This window comes from Corvus cornix, chromosome 7, assembly GCF_000738735.6.
Source record: "Corvus cornix cornix isolate S_Up_H32 chromosome 7, ASM73873v5, whole genome shotgun sequence".
NCBI classification, from domain to species: domain Eukaryota; kingdom Metazoa; phylum Chordata; class Aves; order Passeriformes; family Corvidae; genus Corvus; species Corvus cornix.
The window spans coordinates 20,337,541-20,359,726 of NC_046337.1; the positions used below are offsets into that span (position 1 = coordinate 20,337,541).

The window sequence follows — 22,186 nt, forward strand, 5'->3', positions numbered from 1 at the left end:
AAAACATAATCCACTATTATCACTCTCAGTTACAACAAGTAACAGTCATTTCATGCTCACATGGAAAAACTGATTGACTAGAGAGCACTTGTGACTTGCAAGGGGGATAAGAAGCTTGAGAGGCAGGTATTTTGACAGGGCACAGTAAATTCTGAATTTCTACTGCTTTTAAGCCAAGTAAGACCCTAGCACATTCAAAACCAATGAAGAAAGTGCTGGGGACTACTAAAATTCTTCAATTTTGGAAGAAAAAGAGGTTTTAATGAAAATAGGTTTTAATTTTCTGTCATGGAATAGATTTTAAAAATAATCTTTGCAACAGTCCAGTCTGTCTTGGAGAAAATTAAAACCTATTGACAGTATTATTCTACCTTCTTAAAACAAATTATTTCCTACAAAGCAATAAATTTACAGGAGTGAGGGAAGAAAAAAAACCACCATCAACAAAAAAAACCCAAATAGTGAAATAGTCCCAAATTACAAAATTTATTAATAAATTTACTAAGACTGATTTATTCAGAGATCTTTTGAACACAGCATGGCACAAGGACATTTTAGTAAGTCATCATCAACTGAGTGTCCCTTTATTAAAAAAAAACCCACCAAAAATCTTATACTGATGGACTGGTCTCTTCTATACAGGAAGGCAGAACAAATACTTTGAAGTGAAACTAGTTCCAAAGCAGTTTGCACCCGAGCATTAAATTCCAGCCCTGTATCAGTTTGCAGGACAATACTCATCTGTGACATCTTCTGAATAACTAGATCATCTCCGAATTAAAATTTCCAGAGAAATGTTAATTAAACACACAAAATTTCCATGCATATTTTCACCCCCAGGGCAGTCTCCAGTACAGAAATGCCCATATATAGTTCTTCCTTGCACTGTGTCAGTATCTGGTCATCGGAGTCAGCTAAGACAATCTCAATAACCTACTTTTGTTATTTCCAACCTTGCTTACTAAAAATGCTTGAACATGATGGGCTTTTTCCCCCCAGAAATTCCAAAACTCTTCAGCAAAACAGTTGATAAGGGTAACCTTTCAAAAGAGTATTCCAAATAAATAAGAGTCCATTTCAATTTAATTACTAGAAGAATATAATGACCTAGAATATTTCAAAAAATAAGCATTAAGTGCAGTTGCAAGCTCTGTATGGTCTTGCTAGTTTAGGAAAATGATAATCTGGCACGTGGGGATTTGGGTTTGTATACAAAGAAGTTTCTCATTTTGGCCTTCAAAGTGAAGGCAGACCAAGGGATATTATATTTATACCTCACATTTTCCCAGTTACCTCTGTACATCAGACCAAAAAGGTTTTATCAGTTTTTTTAACAAGAATCAGATAAGCCTTTCTGAACATCTCCCACCAAGACTAAAGACTGTATTTTTAAAATGTGTTTTTCTCCAAACACAGCCCAGATCAGCTACTACACTTTATGTTACCCGCATCGATATACTGAACGGTTACAGATAAAAGAAATACAAACAAAACTGATATAATTGTCATTTTACTGATGGTGTAACAAATCACAGGACTAGAAGGTAAGAACAACATTGTCTTAGATGAGGAGCTGCATCTATCAGAAAACAGTGGTAATAGTACCTTCTGCAAACATTTATCAAAGCATCTTGATAGTATTCAAAAAACCCACTTCACCTAGATATCCATTTGGAAACCAACTGGATGAGATACAGATCTTGGAATGCATCAGGAACAAGAAACGTATTTTTTCCATGACAGAGTGAAAAAGGAAATTAGTTATTTTAAATTTCTTTTTCTGGCTAACTTGGATGAACAAACTGAGAATGTGAAAGTGGAATGTAATTTGGCTAACAGCTGAAATCAGCTGAACAACAGACAACAAGAAAAAGATTTGAACAGATGTATGGAAATGGTAAGCAGTGACTCACAGAGAATCAAAGTTTAAAGAAGAGGAACCCCAAGAAACTTGATAATGCCTTTAAAAAAAAATGTATTACACAGACAACAGTAGACAGATTATGAGGAGGGAAATCTGCAATAAAGCAAGGGACCAAAACAGTTTTATCAAAAGCTAAAAGTTAAACGAAGCTAAAAGTACAGATCTAGTAACAAAAAAGGATAAATAGTAATTTTAATGATAAGCAGCTACCTGAGCTATTAAAATGAGTTAATTAATTAGGGAAGTAAGCAGTACTAGAGAACCCAAGGAATAAATAAACAAAGATGGACCAGAATTATTGTGTTTAATTTCAAGCATAAATATGGCAAATATACAATTTAACAATCATAATGAGAAGATAATTAAACAGTAAATCAACTTCACTGTGTCAGTCCAACCTCATTTCTTCCCCTGACTATTTAACTCACTTCTTGGTTTAAATGGTAGTAACAAGTATGTCACCTTTTTACAGCTTTCTGACAGTTATCTTCATGTCACTTTCCAAAGCAATTAAGATATGATGCAAGATCACTATACAATAATTTCAATTCTGTGTAGTTTGTTAATAGTCATCAATATCACACATGTCTTCAGAAATTTCATCAATGTCTGCTATCAGGAAGTATTTTGTTCTGTCTATACCAGTAACTAAAATACAGCATAGGAAGCTACAAATACTACAAGTTTGTGTAAAGCAGTTAAAATATGAGGACACTGCAAACACTTTGGAAACAGAATTCAGAAGTAATTTAGTCATGAGGGAAACGTGCCTAAAAAAATTAGTATTACACCTTTTTAGTATCAGTTATTAAGGACTATACTTGATGCAGAACAAACATTCAAATGCACAAATACAAAATGGAGTACTTCTGCCTAGGCAATAGTATTGCAGAAATCAGTCTTGGAAGCTGAAGCTATGCAACATAGAATACGCAACAAATTTATACTGCAGATGTATTAACTGAAGGGTAATACACAAAACATGGAAGGTAATTATTCAGTGTTCATAAGGTTCTTCCCCAAGTGTTGCATCCTGGCTTAGGTACTAAAGGACAGGAAGTCTACAATGAAAGTAAGAGAAATTGATATAAATGTCTGAAAATGTTGAAATAATTTGTTTATCTATAGGTATTAATCTTCAAAAAAGTTTAACCTTAAAAACAATCTCTCTGTGTCTATTTCAAGCTGAACTGTAAGTAGATGCTCATCTGCAGCAGGGACAACTCCACCTAAATATTGTGAAAATCTTCCATCTCTGATCACATGCGCACTACAGCAAAACCACAGAAGACCCTGTATGAGCTCATTCTTCGGTGTTTTTAAGAACAACTCAATGTCCACGTCACAGAAAGGTTCCCGATCTCAAAGCAAAATAACAAACTAAGAAGGATTTTTCTGAGAGCCTCTTTCAACCCAATGCTTTTATAAGTAAATCACATGGACAATATGAAAATGAGATGGTGTGAGATAAATTAGTATGTCAAAGATGGCAGATCTGAATGACTGCTTTTAGGACTTACTTTAGCTCCAACACTGCCACTTCCAGTACTCCCAGTGCTGCCACTTACTACTCCTGTGAATCTTGCCTCTAACAATTCTTGTCTTCTTGGGTCCAGGCTATGAAGTTCATCCATTGCTCCTAAAAAATACAGATGTAAGTTAATTACATTTCCTAATATTTGCAGTGGAATATTTTACAAACAAGCCAAACATACCGCTGGCCTATGCAAAGGAAAGATTTGTACCCTCAACTTGACAATGACTCACCATCTGTTACCTAATAACCAAAGCACTCAAGGAATTGCAAAAATTTCATGGAAAGTTCTGCATATCAGAATAGCCTTGTCAACTCTGGTTGAAAACTAGAACCTGTTAGAGGCATGTAAGACACAGAGTCTGCAGTATGCAATACGCCAACCAGGCAATTATTTATAGATTAAAAACTAGCTGACAGGAAGAAAGTATTTTCCAGCATAAAACCTCCCAATTCTGCAATGCATTCTGCAATGCTCTTGTTTTCTGTGTTATTTAAATGTTAGACTATCAATGTCAAAGATCAACAAGCAGGAATTACAGGGGGAAACAAAAGGAAAATCAGAAGGTAGATCACAGTCCTCAACACATGCAAAGGAATGCAGTGTTATATGGAGGTCCAGAGATCAGACAGAAGGAGCAGGATCAGCAATAAAAAGGGAACCAAGACTAACAGAGACCCTTGCAGAAGTGATGGCTTTGACAGAGCCCTGTAAATAGGGTTAAGCAGTGCTGCTGGCATCGGCAAGGAAAATAAGGTGGAAGGAAATGGAGGAACAAAAGGAGTTTCTGATGAGCTCAGCCTACATGAGTAGGCTGCAACATGATGTGCAGCTTCCTAATTTGTATTTAAATCACTTACGGCTGTTTAATGAGTCTGAAAGATGATGTAGACAAATAAGTCTTCCGTATTTACACAAACTGCATTCTGCATTTTTATCTTTTCAACTACTTGAACATTCAGTTTATCTTCAATTGGAAATATTTCAGTTGCTTTATTTTAAATAAGATATTTCATGTTGAAGTCTTTATGCACTATTGTAATAGCACATCCTCCAAGTACCACACAGTAAAATAGCCTCAATTTTTTCCAACTAAGACACAACAAGTTGGTGCTTTTTAGTCCCACAGGACAACACAGCAGTTCAGAAAGGAATAGTGCCATGAAAAAAAGCTTTTGGAATTCTGTTTTTGTGAAAACTAGTTTGCAAAGTTTAACTGCTGCTATAAACCTCTACCCATCAGCTAAACATTCTAACCAATTCACCAACATAGCTTTTCCCTCGCTATTAGTAAGTCAAAAGACACTTTCTTATAGGGCTCTTGAGTATCTCAAAATCTTCAGCATTCAAGCCCTAGACAGATCTTTCTGTTCCTGACATTTTGGCCACTCCTGGCCATGGAGCTAGCCCCTCTGGTAGGGGAAGTACTGTTTCTGCTATTTGGCTAATTCAAGTTGCTCCTGCTTCTACAGGAAGGCAGATGATGGCAAGTGTGGTGCCAGCTCTCATTTACCATGGGAACTGGTAACGGACCTCCTCTGATGGAAGAAAATCACACCAAGACATAAACAGCTGATAAGGAAACATTCAGGAAATGTGTGGCAGAGTCTTCTTTTGAAAAATCAAACAGCGAGTGGCAGGTTGGAGATACCACATTTTGTTACTACACCCAAACACAGCCATATATACAGCTGAAGGACTCTTTTCCAACAAGGCTGGGGAATTACACAGCTTGAAACTGCAGCTGCCTTCTCTGCAGTTGTAATGATGCCTCTGAACTTGCCTAGTAAAAATTTCTCCAATTTCTACATCCTTTAGATTGTAAACTCTCTGGGTTAAAAACTGCTTGTGTATGTACTGTATGCTGAGTGCAGAACAATTGGGAATCCTCTTTAAACTCTTGCTTCCTAAGTTGTACTTGTACACTGCTTTCAAGGGTTTCTGTAACAAATTGAACACTTCTCATATGCACAAAAAATATTTCTTACATTTATGGACTGTGTAGTAAGGAGATATATATGTATTTTTTTTAAAGCAGATTTGTTCAGCAACTCTTTCCTAGTATGTATGATGTATGTAATCTATATCTTAATGGGAAAGTATTGCTCTGAAAAAGTGTAAGAAATTAATCACAACAGATTTGTCAGGAAAGTTTATTATTATTTTGCTGTGTAACAGTAGAAGTTTCAAAGTGTATGTCAGTCTAAAAACAAGCATTTCAGTTTACCAAATAAACCGTTTAATGAAGCAGGTCTAGCAGTATTTTGATTTATTAGCCTATTTGATAGTCACTGCCCACAAAAGTTCAGCAATCACTTAAAATTACTGATGTAAAGCCACGTGTACATTACAGAAATAGATACCACCATACCTTAGACTGTTTGTTTTATGAAATGTGGGAAAGCAATAATCACTGTGGATATAGCTAAGGCTCATCTGAAGTACTGCAGGTCTCATGTACCGTGTCTAGATACTAACACACTAAAAGAGCAGCATCCCTGGGTTAAGTCACTGGTCAGAATGCTGACATAGCAGGTAAAGGGGCAATCCACAGCACAGATAAAATACACCCCTTTTTCTTCTGCTCAGATTTTGGAGCCTACACACACCAATGAACGCACTGCATTCTCTTCACTATTTCTGTTGAAGTGGTTTTTTGCTATTATATTAGGGGGTTTTATTTTGGTTTGGGTTTTATTATTGTTAAATACTCAAAACCAAAAAGCAACACGCACTCCGCTACTTTGTGATTTGAAGGACAAGACAGAAAAGCTGGATTCAAACCTTCTTTCAACAGAGAGAAATCCCAGGAAGGATCCCAAAAACTACCTTCCTCATTCGTGTTGTAATTTAAAATACACCATTCACATCCAAACACACAGCTGTTTTATCAAAAAGAAGTAGCTCTGTACAATCCTTCCATTCTCAGCACAAGTACCTACTTTTAAAGGTACTGTCAGCTTTAAGGCATTTCATGTGAGGGACAATTTTTTTTTAATTATAGAAATTACATATTAAAGGTAAGGGACATACAATTTTTTTAAAACATTAGACTTTATAAATTCTCCTGCTCACAGAATGCCTTGCTACCAACAAGACTGATATAACTTACAGACCTGAAAATATACCCAGACTTCTTATTTGAACTAAGTCATTCCCACACCTGAAAGCCAACTCACTAATTGAAGGGACATTCAATCACATTACACAAGTACTTACAGCATATTTACCACGATGCTAAAGGAAAGACTGGCATTGCTACCACGCACTGCCATTGAAAACTTCTACTACCTTCCAAAGAAGGCCTTGGAAGGTTACCTGAAATTCACAGAGGATTCCTAAAAAACTATGCTTCTTTATTTGTTGTAACCACTACAGACTCTGAATACTTCTTCTGATAGTTTTCTGGGTTTTTTTTTAATTACCAACACTTTCCCGTTTTTGTATTTTTGGAGAGTGGTGGTATCCTCCACATTAATTTATCACACCCATAGAGAGCCTCCCCTCTAAAAACTAGTATAAAATATATAGATACCTTGTCCTGAAAGGGACACTTTTAGCAGGAACTTTTTTAAAAAGTACTCCAAATTCCTCTGAGAATTTCTTTAGCAATGGGGTATGTCGAAATTCAAAGTTATAAGTCAGAGAAGCAATCTGCAAGCTTTTTCATGGCATTTGGTATGATCAATTATACCGTAGTCTGCCTTAGCAAAACAGAGATGTAAACATTCAAAGGATTCTCCACGGTAGTTAGAACACTTCAGAACCAGTGACCAAAAAACAATGAAGTCCAACTATACCTCTACCCCAAGGCTCCACACCCCCAAATACAAAAATACTTGTAAATGATCCACTTGTATAACCAAATACTTCTCAGGTCTCAATAAAACTGATCTTTTAGGAGAAAAAGTTTAGCAGAGAATTGCAGCTGCAATTATTCTTTACCTTCTAAAACTGCATCTTCTTCGATACTCTTGTACTACAACTCAGGATTTATCTTTGACTCTCTTATTACCCTGAATTGACTCTTGTTATCTGGCAATCAATTACCGCTTTGAAATGAAGATCAACAGCTTCACACATTGTCAGCTTTCTACAATGAAGATAAAGTTCATTATGCAGAAGCCAGATTCTTCTTAGAACAACTCTCCACATTAGACGGAGGCCCCCTTCTCCTGGATTTAAGGCCAGCACAAACCACCTTTCACTTAAGTGAAAGCCAAACTAGTTTGGTCCGGTTTCCTTAAGGCATTTATATGCATATAGCTTTTAATGCCAAAGCAAAATACTTCAACACAGAGACTTTATCTGTTGAATAGAAAAAGACAGTTCAACAATAGCCCAAATGTAAATTGAATTTCCTGATGTGCTCCTAGTAGGCACCCAGATTTTATGACAACACACACAGTATGAGAGTTATGCCCAGTATATTTTTAGGAAAATTTGACATTAACATTGATAATATTGGCACCATGTAGTCTTCCTCAATGGCAGTAGCATCCTTTAGAACAGTAATTCTAATATCCATCTAAAAGGGCAAGGGGCAAAAAAGGCGGCAGGGGGGCAGTATACACATTTCCACTAGCAGGAAAAGCAGCCTGGAAAGTAGGGGTCTTTTTGCCCCCACAACCTTTTCTGTTTTTTCATCAAGATTCCATTAAAGGCATCAAACCAGACCTGAAACATGGTAACCATTCCAAGTATGGAAACCACTGTTTAACAGCACTGCAATGCAATCCTTGAAGTCCTTAAGTAACTGTTAATTTCAACTTGGAATATCCTAAACATGTATTTATCCTACCATGTTGATGCTCCAATAATTTAACTTCAAAACAATTGAGTATGATAGCTGTTGCCATTCTAGCATACACGTTTACCAGCAGGTAAAAGGAAAGCTTTAAAATACCAAATGCAGAACAGACTACAGAAAATTACTAAACCCAGATTTTTAAACCCTTAAGCAGTCTCTCAAAAATGAGGCCACACAACTACTTTTCATTCTTCACATTTTCTTCACATGAAGATATGTATCTGCATCCACATGTATTTCCTTTTAATTGAGTTCTTCTCTTGTTTCATTTGGGAAAAAAAACCAACCCAGACCAAAACCAAACCAACCGAACTATGCAACTTCTTTCTTCTTCCCTAGCTTTCTGAAATTCTGGGTTTTCCTTACTGCAGAACCAACTGGCAAGGACTTTTTCATTTCCAGGAAAATATGGTAATGAAGTTAATATTTCTGCCTCCAAGAAAACAAACTATTTGATAATAAACGATTATGTAGTTAGGTAAACATTGATCCAGGTGTCTTCCAGATTATACTTTCAGTGCCTTATAAATGCCAATAGAGAATAAAGTAACCCAGAACAAGTTGTCAGTCGAGGAATAGAGGAAGCACTAAAACACAAGTCTGACCAAGGCAAAAAGCATGGTAAACCAGAATACATTACAATATCAAACTGTATGGAGTGAATGCAAATCTTGATTTCTAAATTGGAAAAAATGACACCTGTTCACTTTAAAATAGAACATTTGGGCAGTGAGGTTGAGAAATTAATAAAACAAAATACAAAAAGTCACAAAGTTGACCTGTATTGCAAAACCATGTCTTGAATAGTCTCTCTTCCACTGTGTGTTTTGGGAATCACAGAGAACAGAATTGAAAACAGCCTTGAAAATGACTAATGTGCTAAGAAATCAAGTTGAGATGCTAGTACAATGGCATAAAGCCAAGCAGTTTTAATTTGAGAAGAGTTCCATTTCAAGGTAACAGCAAAAATACAGCCCACTCTTAGCAGAAGGCTTTGAAGTACATCATCATCCAAAGTGAATCACAATCCTGAAGTCAAGAAGGTCCCACTCAATCGAAATCAGCAGTCAGTAGGGCAGAGAGCAACAGACAATCTCTGAGATTTAAAGCGAAGCAAATAAAATAAAATCCCAGAACTATATTTATGTCCCGACAATAGCTACATAACCAAAGCCTAGAGGACACTACTTACCAATGCCCCAAGGTTACAGCTCATCCAAAATACTTAACAAACAGCCACAGATCACTCATGACCAAGTTTAACTGGGAGTTTAGAAATGCTTAAAAACACTGACTTCCCAATGAACAAGATTAACTTCTTTTATGGAAGACTGTGTAGCTACTACCTCCAAACAACAGGTAACATGAAAAACTTCAGGGTACTACATTCAAGTTGAAAACTTTCGCTGTATCTGAAGCTAACAGTAGCAGTAGATGAAACAGGAAAGGACAAAAATATATCCTGATGTTCTAGCAAAACTAGCTGTTCAAAAAGATTGTAAAAGGTAAGAAAATCCTAATGACAGAGAGACATATCTAAGCCCAGAGTAAGGAAAAAACAGAATCCATTTAATTAATCAAGAGTCATTTTAAAGCACAGTGAAAATGCAGTATTTCTCAGCATCAGTGAAGACTGAAGCACGTAACACAGCAGACACCCCCCTACCATTGCTAAGGTGCCTAGGTGAACTTAACAGGCTTTTCTTATTAATCTAAAGCGAGTTTTTATTCCCCAAACTGATCCTCTTAAAATGAGAAAGACTGTCCAAAAGAACAGGCAGAGGAATGCGGGCATGCAAGAGGTAACTACTGCTGATGGGAGGCTGAGGAGTAAAGACAGATAATTAGCGGACAGATCAGGCTTTGGTCGACATAAAACCTGTGGGAGGGGAATAATCTAACTGCCAAATTTTGGCCTGAAAAAGCACAACTGTGGTAAAACTGAAAGTATGAGAAAAATAAAGATCTTTACTATGAACCCAAAAAGACAGCAGTTTTTGACAAATATTATAAATTTATATCTGCTGATTACAGTTTTATAATTGCTGGATGAAAACTTATTAAAATACTAAGCAGAGAATTAAAGGTTTATCTGATGTGGAGAAAAAAAACCCCTAACACAATAACTTCCAAGCAATTTCCCATTAACTAAAAAGTTGACAATGAAATGCATTTTGGATACATTGCTGGGTTAATCAAAATTAATTCTTCTGGTGCCCAAAGAACAGGAAAATATTCCATGTCCCTTCTCTCCCCAAGATGCAGCAGTCTGTTTCCTTTTGGAAATTTTTTTAAATTACTGTAGCTCTTGAATGTTGTTTATTTCACTTGTCCCAACAGTTCAACAGTCCAGAAATTTGATCTAAAATAAAGAAAACTCTGGCTGCTGGATAGATAAGTAATTTTCTGCAAATCATTCTACAACAGAAATCAATTCTTTAACGTTAAAAAAAATCGTAATGATCTTTAGACTTCATGTCTGTGCTGCCAGTTTTTGGATTTCAATTTCGTGGCCAACAACCTGGAAAAGAGAAGTGAATTATGGAGAAATATGTTCCTGAGGGAACCCCTGCCAACACCTTGAAGAAAGACTTATGAATAAAGCACTTGGGCCAACTCCAGACCAGCTAGGAGACATTTGTGGGTAACAATTTAAGAACGTTTAATTCTCCCAGCCTTCAGCTAGGTGCTGTATTCTAGGGATCTCTTGAGGATTATGTGTCTCGTCAGATGGCTGTGGGCAGCAGAGGCAGAGATGAATTTACAAGTTGCCTACCAATGCTTGAATTTGGCAACAGACCAACAACATATACTCATGCAAGTGGGTATATGCCACAAGGATGGTAGCTCAGAGTGGGTCATTCAGAGCTCAGGGAGCAAGTGATTCATACAACGGAGAGGACAATAGATCCCCAGGGTCTGTTCTATTGTAACTGGACATGCAACTATGTCCTAGGCAATCCAGCAATGCCTTGTTTCTGACTAGTCCCTCTACCAGTCCTATCCCCTGAAAGTACAACTGAATTGCCTGAAAGCCGCACCTGGCTCAAGAGTAATGCTTGGGCCTCCTGAAGCAATGCAGAACTCTCAGAAATTTCTGAGTGACAGTATTTCCCCTATTGCATTGCATACAAGAAATTGCACTTTCCTTCGGTTCCACGAACAACTGCACAGGTGTAAATACAACCTGTTTGAGGTACAGCACAGTACCCAAGAAAGACCAACAGTAATGTAAGTAATAGAAAGACCTGAAAAGGAAAAAAAAAAGCAACAAGTGACTGAGCACCTTTAAAAATTACATCCTAACATAAAAAATGGTAACCTGTATGTCTACAACAGCTTTCAAGACTGAAGTCTAAATTAACGGTGCTGATGGCCTGAAAACTACTTAAGTTTTCTTGCAATACTCATTGTAACAATGGTATGCTATCTCATTTCAATTTTGTTCATTATTCAGAAAATGAATCAACATTTAGTTTTATTTGGCATGCAAAAACATATAATAGGTCAGTTTTTAGCCAGATTTTTCATTTTGCTGGCTTTTCCTGAAGGAATTCTTCAGCAATCAAACTTTTCTCATCTTGTCCCAGAAATTATTATGCCATTATTTTTGCAGTGTGGGGGTTTTTTGTGTTAGTGATAGGAGTTGGCAAGTATGAAATAACTAATAAAGAGAAGATAAGATATAGCACAGAACATTCAATGTGGTATCTATCTATCCATTTCCCAGACTTTCACTATAACTCCATGTTCATTGTGTACAGGAAGCGTTAGCATAGCAAATACTGCTATGAGCAACAGAACCACGACAAGGTCCTTCCTGAGTCTGTTGAATAATGCTTAATGTGATGAATGAAGGGAATGAAGGGAAAAAGAACAATTGAAAGAACATGTAGTGTATTTCCCCCGGTACTCAGCAATTGTGAGGCCACACCTTGAATACTGTGTTCAGTTCTGGGCCCCTAACTTTAAAAAGGACATTGAGGTGCTGGAGCACATCCAGTAACGGCACCAAGGCTTGGGAAAGGTGTAGAAAACATGTGCTATGTGGAATGGCTGAGCGAGTTGTTTAAGTCTCAAGGAAGCTCATGAGGGACCTCATCGCTCTCTACAACCTCCTCAAGGGAGGCTGTAGTGAGGTGGGCCGGTCTCTTCGACGGTGCCTGCAGTGAGAGGACCCAAGGAAATGGCCTTAAGCTGAGACAGGGGAAATTCAGATTAAACATTAGAAAGGTTTTTTTCACTGTTAGGGTGGTCAGGCACTGGAATAACTTGCACAAGGAGGTGGTGGATGCACCAGCCCTGGAGGTGTTTAAGAGGTGTCTGGATCTGGGTGATATATAATGGTTTCAATGATAGTGCTAGGCTAATTGTTGGACTGGATGACCTTGAAGGTCTTTTCCAACCTTGATGATTCTGTATTTCTGTATTACTAATAGATCAACGACACTTAGGAAGCTACATTTTGAAGACTGGTATCACTGTATTCTCTCCTCTCCTTTGCACACCTTAACTACTGACTTCAATAGATCAGTTCATGGGCACTGTAACAGAAACACATGCTATGCCCCACTGAAGAACAGCCCACTTGGAAGAATAATTCCCCACATCCAAAATCCCTCTCCATGTCCAGTAATCCCTTTTAGGCTCTTATAAACAGAATTGAGTTAGGCAACATCAGTGTGTACTTCCTATCTCAAAATCCCAATCTGCAATATCTTTCCCCATCACGAAAGCCCTCCTATATCAATAACACAGAAAAGCCACTACAAAAAATACACCAAGGGAAAGTAACAACAGTGAATAATATCCCTTCTGGAAATGCCCTAATTTATAAGACTTACTCTGAACTCATACAATTTGGAATTTAAATAATAAAAAATTTGCTAAAACCAGATATTTCAAGTTGTTGGCTAGAATACCACATGCAGAACGAGCCTGACAAGTCAACACTCTGAACATATACAAACTACACAGGCGATATCCTGAACATGTTCACTACAAGAAATGGTATTCATTCCTCTGAAACTTGATGCTATATAATCCCAAGTGTCACATTTACTTGCTTTTTTAAAAGGTCTGGATTCCTCACTTGCAACTGTTCTCTTATCCTGAACTGCCAAGAGTAAGCGAGGAGCACGTTCTGATTTGGCAGAAGGATACTGGTGGTTTTTCAACACCACCTACCTCTACCACTTAATAGCAAACTGCCAGAGCCAGAATGTTCCAAAAAAACAAACAGATTTGTTAACACAGTCCTCACTGACCATTTTGCACTCTTCACTGCTAAAGAAAGTGATACCAGAGACCAGGTTTATTGACTAGTTGACTCTCACCATCTAAAGTACTGCTCTAAGCATTTAGAACAAATATATACTAAAAAATAAATGCATCTTCAGTAAAACTTGCTTTTAATGACAGCATCTGATTTGAACGTCTGCTACAGTGACAGAATAATCAGAGATACAAAGCCCTCTTTTAAAGTGCTTTTAATAAAGTTTTGCTCCAGACAACTGTCAGTTCTGGCAGCAACTGGATAGCCAACTAACACATCCACCTCATGTTTCTTGCCATCTCTGACCACAATAGACTGTGCATGCATAAATGTGATCCTAACATCTCTAAAATCTCTCAAAAAGCCTTAAACAATCCTATCTAGGTTCCACGTAGCTTTCTTCTGGAAAGGGAAGATTTATTACACAGTTATAAGGTCAAAAGCAGTAACCTTTCTTCAGAGTTAAAATCAGTGTTCTGGCACTAAATACATTGCTTTATGACTGTATGCTACAAAGTTAGAAGTTGAAAGAAAATATAATGGCACCCCTTTGGGTTGCCTTTGTCAATCAAAAGTAAAACAACTCCTTGCTACTGTCCTATAGAGTAGTATCAATGTTGATGTATTACACGGTACTACTCATGCTACAATAAACAGATATACAATACACAGACACGTTTATGCTTACAATCCCCCTATAACGTAAGAAAAACCTATTTATTTTACAGAAAGTACCTACTGTCTTGGCCAAAGTTATACAAGACATCTGTGGCAGAACACTAAAAGACTGCCTGTCTACGTAGCAAACATCTGCCTCGAACACAACATTATGTCAAGAGAGATAAAAACTAACAGCCTGGGCTGCACATATGCAGGTGACGTGCTGCCTGCCTATCTCTACATCTCCCTCTTCATCTATGTAGAGAAATGTGCAGCAATTACTCTTGCTTCCAGGCAACTCTGTAAAAGGTATCCAAACAGAAAGAGCAGCAGAATTTGCCCATTTCAGCTTCATTTGCTGCAAAACCAGACGCTCCCTGTCCCCTTGGGGAAGAGGCAGCAAGCAGGAGAAGCACACTGCAAGTTCATGGGTCACTTGTTGGAGATGCAGACTAACAGGTCACAAGATAACACCAGTTTTGTGATAGTCTCAAATGCATCCCACTCTGAACAAAAGGCTCACTACATTTCATCCCTCCATTTATTTCTATGCTGAGAAGGACTAAAAGCCAGGAGCAGTCCTGAAGAAGAAACATTTACCTAGAGAAATACCAGAAAGTACAGCAAATTTTATTTGCAGCATTCAGTTATAAGGAAGCAAATCGAGAGCTCTAAACACACTAGTCCACAAAATGGCTGTTCTGCAAGAATTTAAAATGGCACAGGCCTTTTGTACATATCAAAAATAAACAGTAGCTTCTGCTATCTGAAGGAGGAGTGGAAAGGAAGTTAAAAGCAGAGGTCACCTATCGAGCAGGAACAGAGCAAGCAATGTCTCTTTCCCATAGGGCTTTTGGTTGTCACCCTCCTCAGAAAAAGTAAACTATGGAGGAAGAAATACAAGATGTGCAGCTTTTCCACAAATAAATTTTTTTGAACTTACCCATAAGGTAGACAGGCAGGCCAAAACCCCTCAACAATTGAATGGAACAAATTTATTTTTCTGAGTTACAATATCAGTCATTTAGTATTTGAAAGCTGCATTTGTGTCAATAGAAGTGTATTTCAGTTGTTAATTCCCTGAACTTTCTAATCTCCTTACTTCTGTAGCTCCTACTGCCATTTCTACCCTCATGATCTTCAAAATCTCCCGAGTACAGGCAGCCCACTGACCCTCAGGGCAAGTGCTCTGCTCCCTGGAGCACACAGGACAAACTACTGACCACAGTATGTAACTCTTAATCTATATTGTTCTTGCTGTTACATGGCGAGGAACATGTTATAAATAAGAAACTTTAAAAAAGAAAATCATAGGTCTTTCCAAATATATTCATCTATTTCACTTATTACAATGTGATCAACTAGAACATCAGCCTCCATACAGTTTTAACATCCAACATGAAAAAAGTTCATTACACTTCTAAGATTAAACTTGACAGTAAATTCACTACTAACTGTAATTACAAGATACATGAAATATTTTTGCTTTTGTACTACACCATTTTAAGAAAAAGGTATTAACCTCCAGTAACATCATCAATTTCCTCCTTTTTCAAAATACCTGTATGGCCCACACAGCATAGAAACTACAAAAAACTGAAACAAAAATAACATAGCATGTATTAATATATTTAGACTGCAGAATCACAAGATTCACCACAAACCACCACACAGCTCGTGCAACAGGGATCCTGTCCCCTCTGCTGAGCAGGCTATGCTACCTGTGAGATGGCTCACTGTTTTCTCTTGGAGGTACCCTTTCTAGGTGGTGCTCAGAGAATTTGGCAACTACCTACCGTTCCTCCAGGTTGGAACCAAACCTTGGTTGGTTGGTGTTTTGTTTTAATTTACATCTCAACCAATCCAAGTTTCACTGAACAGGGGAAAACTCATTTCCTGAAAGTCCCTTGTAGGGAGGAGACTCTCAGAACACGGCTTGACAAATTACACACACACAGAGCTGACATGTTAATGACTACACCTACATTTTTCTGGGACCTTGCAGCATTGTTCCCATTCTACAGATAGAGAAAAAAAAAAAGAGACTTATATGAAATGACACACGGATCAATAAAAAAAATTAAGTTTAAGGCTACGGGGGGAAATATTTCAAGCTTTTTACTCATTCTTCTTACAGGACAGCTACAAAGCCTGTTGATACCAAGAGTATACTCTGAATTCAGTTGCAACTTCAAGTACTGAACATTTTTAAAATTTAAAACCAACTCAGTTCACACACAAAGAAACATCCTATGTAATCATCTGTCAAAAATTCAGTTTTAGTGTTGCTCAGCATTATCATTAAAGAAATTTGCATTACAGCCATTTCTCCTATCCAAAGCTCATCATCTAATTTTAAACCAGCTTTCTTTTCTGCTATACTATCACTTTCATTCAAGTTTTAGAAGAAAAAAAAAAGAAGGGACTTTCATCCCTTTCAACTCGGTCCCTTCCTAAGAACTGCCCATCTTGCTGGCTAAGCGAACAGTCTGCAATGACATGAATAAAACTTCAAAACGTAAATGCAGTTAAATCCCTAGGGGCAACCAGAAATTAGGAAAGAGCAGAGTTATAATTCTTTGATATCACAACCTGAGAAACAAAATAATATTTTCAGGTATATGTTCAAAACATAATTCAAGATACCAGTAAAAATGCTTATCTGTAACTATCATCATGCACCACGTAGAAGCACCTGAACACTCATAGTACTACTGCCCTTTTATTCTTAAGGGCTAAGGATGTTACACTGTCTTCTGTGGACCACTGCAGGCATAATTTTAGCAAAACCAAGTGTGATCCAACCTCTCCTCCCCATCTGACAGGAGATAAAGCAGGATTCCTCCTTAAAATAGCTCACACCAGAGGCAGGGGAGTACCATGAAACCCCTTGGATGGTTAAAGTGGGCTTTGTGGAGCCTAGTTCCTGCAGCCAATTTGATAGAGATAGAACAGACCACGCTACCGGGAGGCAGCAGCACACCTTACCAACATCTGACAAATCGGGATATCTTTTATCTGGTGCACAGATCACACAACTGATCCACTTTGGGGTAACTAAGCACCAGCTAACCTCATGGAAAATGCTTTAAAATGAATACATCTATCACCAAACATATGATGGACTTAGAGAGGACCCAGAACCAGACGAGGCTTACCTCCATCAGTAAGAAAATACAAACGAGTCCTGTGCCTTACAGTTAAACACGGTAAAGGCACTGACGAGTCTCCAGGTGCACAGGGATATCTACCACATGCACCTCATTCCTGACCCCAGCCTGCTGCTTCAGCACTATCTCAGTGACAAAAGCATGGCTGAAACTTAAGCAGTAGTCACAGCCAACTGAAAAAAAAACCATCAGTAAGGAGAAAGTTTCACCAACAGCAGTTTCCCGAAGAACAAACAGGCTGAGCTGGAGGCTGCCTTCCTCGACCTGCCTGTGCCCAGCAGGAGCTACCACCGCCAGAAGGGCCAACACACACCACACGCTCCCAGAGCTGGCAGCCACATCCCTTTCAGCTCCGGCATAGCCACAGTAAATATTAACATGTGATAAAGTCTAACCACAGGAAAATTTCTAAATACAAGGTAGCAAATATCAACACAAATGACTGAGTACACTGGGCAGGTTTGGGTCTAACTGTTAAAATAAAATCACTTTAGTCTCTAATGAAGCCCTTTCCATCCCTAATAGTTAGTCATGCTACCTATTTTGGTAGTTACCTGAAACACTCATTCACTGCTTTCATCTACTGCTTTCACACAACAAAATACTGTTCTGCGAGTACTAGGTGCTAACAAGATTATTTACCAAATGAGAAAACTCCACTAAAAATGGGTTATTTTTCAGAAATAAGCTCTTCCACTCACTATCTTTGGATCATTGATACAACAAACCCAATAAATTCTATGACTCAATGGATGTAACAAAATGCATTTGTAACAACCCACCTTAACTTAAACCTAAAAAAGCATGAGCAATTTCATTAACGACTGAAAAAATACTAACAGAATCTGTTACTTCCCAAAAAAACTCTCATTTGAACTGTTATCCACAACAACCTTAAAACTGGATTCCATCTTTTCTCAAGTGGTAACTGGTGGTCAGTGAGAACTTTGACACCTCAGATAAACCACCATTCCTCTCCAGTCTTTCTAGACACAGGTGCTCGTGGCTGCGAAATCCTAACTGCATAAAACACTCACCCTCGCTGCCAGCACTAGAGCAGGAGAGCTCCTGCACGGTGATCTGCTGTGGGACATGGGAGAAGACTCCTGGGTACATCCTTGTCACTGAGCTCACCTCCAGGTGAGCACGGGAGGTTGAACATCCAGAAGGTTCCTCTCCTACTGCACTGACCCCCACTCCCTGTATCTAAAGACTGCCCTCCCGCCAGCAATATCAACAGTGCACACAAATAAAAACTGAGGAGAAGGACCAGTGCTTAGAGAAGCACAGGGAAAGCAGAGAAGCAGGACGGTACTGGAGCCTTGCGGCCCAGCATCAGTCAGGAAGCAAAACTGGCAGTGGGAGAAGGCAGGCTGAGTGACCTGGTGCTGTAGGAGAGAGCACACATCCCACCCGGGGTCAACAGGGATGGTGGCACACTGCCAAATTCTACAACTTCTGATAGTCACTGGTATTACTGCCTCATTGCTTGCTTGCTTCCCTTAGAAAGATGGGATTTCAAAGCCACAAGAACAATATACAAAAAAAGTCAAAATAGCAGTAAAAATGTCCCTTTTTTTTTTTTGAACAAACTCGAAGAGAAAGATTTAAAGGAAACAGCAGGAAGGTGGTGTCAGACGCTGGCAGAGACTGATGCCTGTTGTTTGCACTTCTCTGGAAGAAAAAAAACAAGTGAAAGGCTCAGAGAACAGCATGTTGTGATTTAGCCAAGAGAACAAATCAGGTCAAGTAGCAATCACACAACATGGGGGGGAAAAAACCCAAACCCTATCACTACTAAGGTAATTTACTGGAGATTATTTCATTGTCATAGCTTCAGTATGTCATACCCAGATTATGATATATGTTGCAAGTATAACAAATAGGGAGCAAATACAAGAAATACAGTATTAATGTATCATCTAATGCACAACCAGGCTGTTGTGAACTTTACACTTTCTGTTCTTCTGTTTGAAAGCAAACAGCAATACCAAAAACTAAAACTCATGATATGGCAAAACTAGCATGATTAATCCGGATGCCAAACTTTGTACCATCTGCAACCATCATCGGGTTTAACAAAATTACATATTTGAAAAAATGACACAAGTTCTTAAGAGGTATGTAATAATAAACAACAGGAATTTAGAACATTTTTACTAAAAAGCAGCTGAAATCTTTATGTAAGTTTAGCTTGTTTATGAGACTGCTTTGTGAAATTCAGGGTCCTAACAGAAACATTAGTATTCCTAATGATTAAACAGTTCCACTGAGACAGTGGTTTGTGTATATAGAAAAATGTGTACATTCAGGACATATAAAACTGCCGCTTCCTTAATAGTAACCCCTTGCATGTTCTGGATATGGCAGCATGTATCAAGCAAGCAAGTGGAAAAAATCATGTACGGATGCAGAATACAAAGTACCACCTAACAAGGAAGACCAACATGATATTTGCTTTTCAGTTTGAATACTGGTATAACTCCTCTTAGGCATTACTTGTATCACAATCATTTAATAATATAGTTTAATTACAAAGAGGCAATATGCAATCTGATTGTATAAGTAAATTAAATAAGCAATAAACTTCAAAAAAACAACTACATATTGAGGCCATAACATACACAGCAAAAAGTGCTTTTTTAATCTCCTTTAAAAATTCCAAACCTGCATCTTCAAGAATTACTTCTAATTGAATCCTACAGTAGCTTTAAAATATTAAAATCCCACTCCTCATAGTGAACCTTCATAAGACTAAGAACACAGGTACTATAACAAGAATTACTCCACTTTATTCAAAGCTGAAGCTTGTAGAAAGCTTACAAGAGAGCGTCTTACCAAAGCTTAGTACCATGAATAAAACTACTGAAACTACATCATGACATTAATGTAATAGTCAGGAAGTTTCTAAAACATGTATCAAAGACACACCAACCACTCCCAAACAGCCGCCAGCTCAAGGAATAACTGAATTGCCAAAAAAACCCTGAAAAAAACCAACCAAAACCCCTAGTAATACTGATAAAACCAGTCTTTATAATCACTGCTATCACAGTTAAAACGTAAAAACTTACTTTATGAAGATAATCACATCCCCTAGACCACCACCACTCTTGAGTATTCTACTGATGTTAAAGGGATTATTATTATTAATAATGTGTGGATTTTATTTTCAATTGCTTTATAATGAAAATACCAACTTCTTAAAGGACACTACTTTTCTCATCACTTTTACTAAGAATAACCTAAGAAATAACAAAGGCTGTAACATCCTTGAGGGGCAAAGTAGTTAGCAAGAGGGTATTAGGACACACAATAAAAAAATTGGCTAAAGTACTGTTGCAAAATTTAGGACAAAACTGTGGAACCTATGAGAACATAGCATTAACTAGAAAAAAAACCCCAATATTTACCAAATACAGCTATGCAGTGTACAGGTCGGATTTGTCTAAGTCACAGGAGTGAAAAAAAGCGGTATTACAAATCCTACTTGTAGCATCATCTGAGTTTGTCTCCATAGAACCAAGAGGCCGAAGAGTTCCACGGTGGAGAATGGAAATGGGAAACACCTCTGTTGTTCAATCTACATCATCTCAAGAGCATCACAGACCCACAGAGGGAAGACCAGGATTTAAATTATACTGTTTCAGACTTGCACGACTTATGAAACTCGTGTATTTATTGTAAGATTACTTTCCAATTTCTCGCTCTTCAGCATATAGTTCAGAAGTTTGTTTACTTACAAAGAAAAAAAAAAATGCAAGCCATCAAAAGTTACAGATGCAAGACAGAGCTTGAAGTATCTGTATGCTTTCAGTTCAAGGTAGTTACAAAAGTGAATAGCTAAAATGCTGGGTGTATGTGACATCATACAGTAATTTTTCTAAAAGCAGCAGGATTTCCTTTATTCCTCAAAAAAACCTGTTATTTTTCTCTTACAGGTATAGATCTATTAGAAGTCCATAGAAACAGAATCTAGTACTCCTCAATCCCCCAAATAATTATGGTCAGGCTTCACTTCCTGTAAAAGGCACTCTGGAGTTTATTACCACCATCCCCATCTCCTAAAATCTGAAGTTCAGAGTCCTTTGTTCTTAAGGGCATTATAAAGAAAGCACTGCAGCCTTAAGTTTCAACCTATTTAAAACTGCAGATACGATGAGGCAAGATACATTGCTTAATGCTCCTGCTGCCACCTCTCAGCAAGCAGAGGTGGACCCAGGGAATACCAACCTTCTCCGTGACTTCCAATTTCACATAAAGGCTCCAGTAAATTAACTTTCCCACTCCAAAGTGATCAGATTCCTGTCACAATTGTGTAGTCACTCAACAATCCCTAGTTTCCCCTCTAAATCCTTGGAGGACAGTTGTCAGCTTCAGAGTCTCTCCAGATAAAACTACTGAGCACAAGGCAGGCATTTTTTCTTATTTGTGTATTTTAAAAACACGCTTCAGCACCAAATGCTTAATCAAAGCTTGGAGCAATAAGTTTATGATCTATTAAATTCATAAAAGAGAAAAATTGATTCAAACATTATAAACTTTAATGCTCTGCTGGCAGCTAGACCATCACATCACTGGAAGCTGTGGGTGAGCTGCCTGAATTGGAGTTTTGAAGCACTTGATCAGCTCTCACCAGCAACTGCTTCGGCCACTTTCATTTGTTCAACCACTTCAACAGTTGGTTCACTCAGAACTGCAAAAGAGCAACCAACAAGTTGGAAAGCAGGAATGCCTGGCTTTCTCTTCCAAATGATGGACAAGAAGGACTGGTGACTAGATTTGATCTATTAACTCCAAATCTCGTAAGGC

General features: G+C 38.0%; 1 protein-coding gene across 2 annotated transcripts in view; it reads right to left on the bottom strand.

Moving 5' to 3' along the window:
* Nucleotides 1–22,186, bottom strand: part of TLK1 (tousled like kinase 1) — a 68,806-nt gene that overhangs the window by 39,227 nt on the left and 7,393 nt on the right. For both annotated transcript variants that reach the window (XM_039554982.1, XM_039554981.1), the window contains exon 2: nucleotides 3,445–3,563. In XM_039554982.1, the coding sequence (XP_039410916.1) occupies nucleotides 3,445–3,558 (114 nt within the window). In that variant the 5' untranslated portion in view covers nucleotides 3,559–3,563. The remainder of the gene's footprint in view (nucleotides 1–3,444; nucleotides 3,564–22,186) is intronic.